The 4,841-nt window shown below is 40.9% G+C and overlaps 1 protein-coding gene across 1 annotated transcript; it reads right to left on the bottom strand.

Annotated features, from left to right (window-relative positions):
• Nucleotides 1-3,435: 3,435 nt before the first annotated feature.
• On the bottom strand, nucleotides 3,436-4,026 carry LOC126416992 (sodium/potassium/calcium exchanger 1-like). The gene has a single exon (XM_050084877.1). It carries the CDS (start codon nucleotides 4,024-4,026, stop codon nucleotides 3,436-3,438), a length of 591 nt encoding a protein of 196 aa, XP_049940834.1.
• Nucleotides 4,027-4,841: the final 815 nt, after the last annotated feature.

A 4,841-nucleotide genomic window follows, 5' to 3' on the forward strand; every position in this document is an offset into this window, starting at 1 on the left:
CAGTCGGAGTCTCTACCTACTATCCTCAGAGGAAGGAATGGTGTGCACCCTTGATCCATAAACCCCTTACATTCCTACTGATGAAGAATGCAGGTTAGGCGTACGCAGGCAACCTTACTCTAATTTTAAACGATTAGTAAGGTGGAATCAGGACAGTTGGTATACTCAACGAATTAATAAGATCTAGCAGAACCATAATATCTCGATACATCAGTCTGTATCGAACTCCGACTCAATTCTGTGTCTCGGTAACAGCTAGTTTGTATTCAGTGGATAAAAATCACTATTTGGCCATGATCATGGAAGGAGGAGGTTCATTTAATCAAAACATTAATTAACCAAATCATTTGAGGTCTGTATAAGATGATAATTACAATGTTACATTAATACTGATAGGCTACCATATGTACCGTTAAATTACTACGGCTTTTGGTATTACATGCGTTATACAAGTGCTACTTCATTTTGAATTGTATCAGTACTAGTATATTTTTAATAAGTTTACATAGCCAGTGTACCAGTAGCCCTTTAAGGAAGATTGCGGATAACAGGTTTAGTTATTAACTAGTGCATGTATCCCCCCCCCCCTTTTTCCCAATATGTGTCCGTAATTTATTACCATGTAGATAGCGTGGAGTGAGTCACGAGCATAAATGTTTGCTGATGCACCCACAAATGCACGTGAAATGTCAAGTTGTTACCTACCTATGTTTCTGGGAAACAATGCAAACAAAATAGGTATGACGGAGATATACAATAGTCTGAAATGTGTTGTGCCGTGGTTGGTCACGAAAGTGATTCAGTTTATTCCATCGTGGAACAGAAAGTCGGTGCTGCCTCATCTGCAGGCCACGATGGGCACCGTATTTCCGTCTTTTAAGTGAACGGTAGCTCCGTCGGAGCGTCCTTTTCAGATGGCTGTCTACGGTACAAGAATGAGTTATTTACAAATGTAACTGATTAATCGCTTTCTTCAGGTCTGTTAATAGTAGGGAAGTGTTGTAACACACATAAATTTTTATACTTCTGGTAACTTCAGTAGAGACAGCACAGTCTCATGGAATTTCCCTTGTACAGTCACTGAATCATCAGTGTGCGTGAATATTCGCCCAAGCCTTTAGCTTCAGGACAGCTGATGTTATCATTATTTAATTACAGGTGCTCCGTTCTTATTCTTCCAGCAATTTGTATAGGATCAACTGATGATTTTGTTATGAGAAACGTATCAGCCATTGCCTTCCATGGGATGCACAGCCAATTAGCTTTAACTTTAACTCGGACGTTTCATACCGAATAAGTTCGTGTTTGCGTGTGTACTCTATAAAAATATTATCGTGTGAACGTTCTTACAGTGACGAATGGCCTCACGGTCAGTAAACTGTATGCCACGGTTCTCCATGTCACACTTGGCCATGGCTACACAGACAATGACCTCTCATCGTTCATCTATGGCTCTCATTTAAGACAGCATGCGTGTGCAAATATACATTGAGAAAGAATATTAGTGTGTGCATTTTATCGGAATCAAGATCTATTAAATGGTGAGTAACGTGTATATCATCGTCTTAAAAAAGCCATGTGAGCATGACTGTACAGACAATGGGCATCCGCTCCTTGTCCATAGCTTCCAGATCAGGCAGTGTGTGTGTGTTAATGTGAATTTGATATAAATCTTTTGTGTGCGTGTAGTCGATACATGGACGATGTCGCTGTAAGTAAGGTATATGCAATTTCTCTACTATGCTCGCACGTGGTCACAGCTACATAGACGGTGAGGTTTCTTCTCACTTGGCCTGTGCGATGTTGTGCATTCTGTTACGCTGATATACCGATGAGCTCACCTTTTTATTCTTACGGTTACTTGCTTAGCTTCTACAATCAATGGGTAGGTGAGCTCTCTCTGTGTACCGTTTGTAAATATTCAGTCTCCGTTCTGATTGCCCACAATTTCTGGTAGGCGTATGGTGCCCCAGTTGATTTCTTAATAAGTGACTGTATTACGGCCCAGTTGTAAACCCGACCAATTAGTTACTGAGGACATTTCCCTTCCATATCCATTGCACTAAATTAAATTATAATGAGACCATCTAGCATGTGGAGATGGTGCATCACGCCATGCACCTACTGTATGTAGTTACAAAGTCGTATGCTTTGTTTTCCCACCACACACTTGCTTTCAAATAGTACACGTTGGTGAAGCACATGAAAAAAATCTCTATTGCTCACGCACGTACTTTCGTAGCACACTAACCGTAAATAACTGAGTTATTTTACATACTTCTGATGAGAACATAGTGCAACAATACTCACTGAGGATAGGAATGAGTGGCATAATTAAGCTGAGTGGCAGACGATACATTTTTTTCTCGTTAGAGCGGATTATATTACCATGCTATTCAGATGAGAAGCTGGTCAGAGAAGGATACGTGCTCGAATTTGGACTTCTCCCCACTGAAAGGTTAATCCCAGTACCACTACTACTCTATTTCTTCTCTCTAGAGAAAACTGAAACGATCTAATTTATTGCGCATGTATTATTCGCGAAGAATCATATAGCTACTCATACCATAAAATAATGGGAGACAATTCCTCTCTATGGCAGCTTGACTTCAGAGTGTGTATTCCAGCAAGTCATGACAGTATTTTTAAACAAGCTAGAAAGAAACTCAGTGGAGAAGCAGAGAGGATCACAAACAATATGTCCCACATCTGTCAACTCTCAGATTTAAGGATGTACGCTTCTACTACAAAAAGTTAGCTACATAGGGGAAAACAGCAATCTCTGCAATATTCTTTCCTCATTTTTCATCCAACGCACTCCCACACGTGTTGCAGCCATGAAATACACTCACACAGATTGGTCACAATGGTGGACATTTGTCCAGGCCATGATCCTACCCAGAGTCATTAGAGACATTGGGCCAACGATATTGCGGTGGTTACCTAACCCTCTGTAGCAACTATAAAATCAGACTGCGTAAATCAGCATTATGTGAGGTTTGCAATATAGAAGTGAATGTAACACTTGCTGATGACTAGTGTGCTGCATATATCATAGACCTTTCAATGCCACTGAAATGAGCTTCATAAATGCCGTAGACTGAGCCCCGGGTTTTGTCTATTGTTGGCTTCATTGTAACGACAGGGAGAGAGCCAGCTATAGAATAAACTGAAAATTAAATGTACTTTCATTACGGCAACTATTATTGTCGCAGATGTACACTAAAAAATAAGAGAACAGTTGGTGAAATACGTAAAATTTATTTTTTGCATTAAGAAAACCAATAATTGTTAATGAAAATTGAGAAATGAATGAACAGAAACAACATTAAATGAACGCAGCAAAAATGAAACACTGAACGAAAAACAAAAGAAAAAACAAACAGAACACAAACTGTACACATACAGGAACTTTTGGAACAAATGAACATTTTTTCAGTGGGTGCATGCAGCGCCGCCAGAGGGTTGGCTCCAAAGACTCTTAGCTGCCCCATCCTCCACCTCTACACGGACTTCCTCCATCTTGGCAGCACCCATGAGACTCTCGGCTGTGTCCTCTTCTAGATCTTTAGGGGCTTGTTTCATCTTGGCAACATTCACGAGAGTCTCAGCTGACCCTTCCTCCTCATCTTCACAGTCTTTGTCCATCTCGGCAGCACCCATGAGACTCTCAGCTGCCTCCTCCTCTAAGTCTTGATGGATTTGTTCCATCCTGGCAGCATTCACGAGACCCTTAGCTGCCCCTTCCTCCTCATCTCCATATGCTGGACCAATCTCAGCAGCATCCACAAGACCCTCATCTGCCCCTTCCTCAATCTCTCCACACGCTTCACCCATCTTGGCAGCTCCCATGAGATTCTCAGCTGCCTCCTTCTCTAAATCGTGATGGATTTGTTCCATCCTGGCAGCATTCACGAGACCCTCAGTTGCTCCTTCTTCCTCATCTCCACATTCTGGGTCAATCTCAGCAGCATCCACAAGACCCTCATCTGCCCCTTCCTCAATCTCTCCACACTCTTCACCCATCTAGTGAGCACCCATGAGACTCTCAGCTGCCTTCTCCTCTAAATCTTGACAGGCTTTTGCTATCTTGACTACATTCACGAGACACTCAGGTACTTTCTCGTCCTCTTGATCCATCTTGGCAGCATCCACCTAGGCATCCATGTTGGTGTTAGGTGCTTGGTTAAACTAGAAACAACATTATACACTATAACTTACATTATGAAATAATGGGTAAGAGTTTTCAGACATTGAGGTGAACAAGAGGTTTATATGGAGCATCACTCTTTTATGTCAGAGTCAAAAGAAATTAAAAATTTGAATAGTAGTGATAATGTTTAAGATGTAGTAAGTAAGATACTGGGATATTATTACCGCACAGGCATTAGAAGCTGATGACTTAGTGTATGGTATGAAAAAGAGGGTCTTCCATTATCACCGACTGCACAATAATGTACCGCTGAGATTCTCATACTAGCAGCATGTCCGTAACTAAAAAGCTTTGGGCCTACTGAAGAACAGGATACAACCCGTCGGCTCTGACCAATGATGTCAGAATTTTCCAGAAATGATTTTCTATGCATATTTAACAGTTGAGACATGTGTTCATAAACTAAGGAATGCAGGAGATAAAAACGGTGGTAGACATATATACCATCCAGTAGTATTTCGACCATAATGTTAAGAATATCGCTTGTTTGAGTCCTAGTACTTATGTAAAAAATAAAGGAAAAAAAGGATAGAAGTAGTAGTAGCGTAGAATACCTCAGTTGACATATATATGAGTTGTACCTCGAAATTCAGTCGATCTGTATAGGTTAGTTGCAGTAGGATATAAA

This window comes from Schistocerca serialis, chromosome 8 (assembly GCF_023864345.2).
Source record: "Schistocerca serialis cubense isolate TAMUIC-IGC-003099 chromosome 8, iqSchSeri2.2, whole genome shotgun sequence".
NCBI lineage: Eukaryota > Metazoa > Arthropoda > Insecta > Orthoptera > Acrididae > Schistocerca > Schistocerca serialis.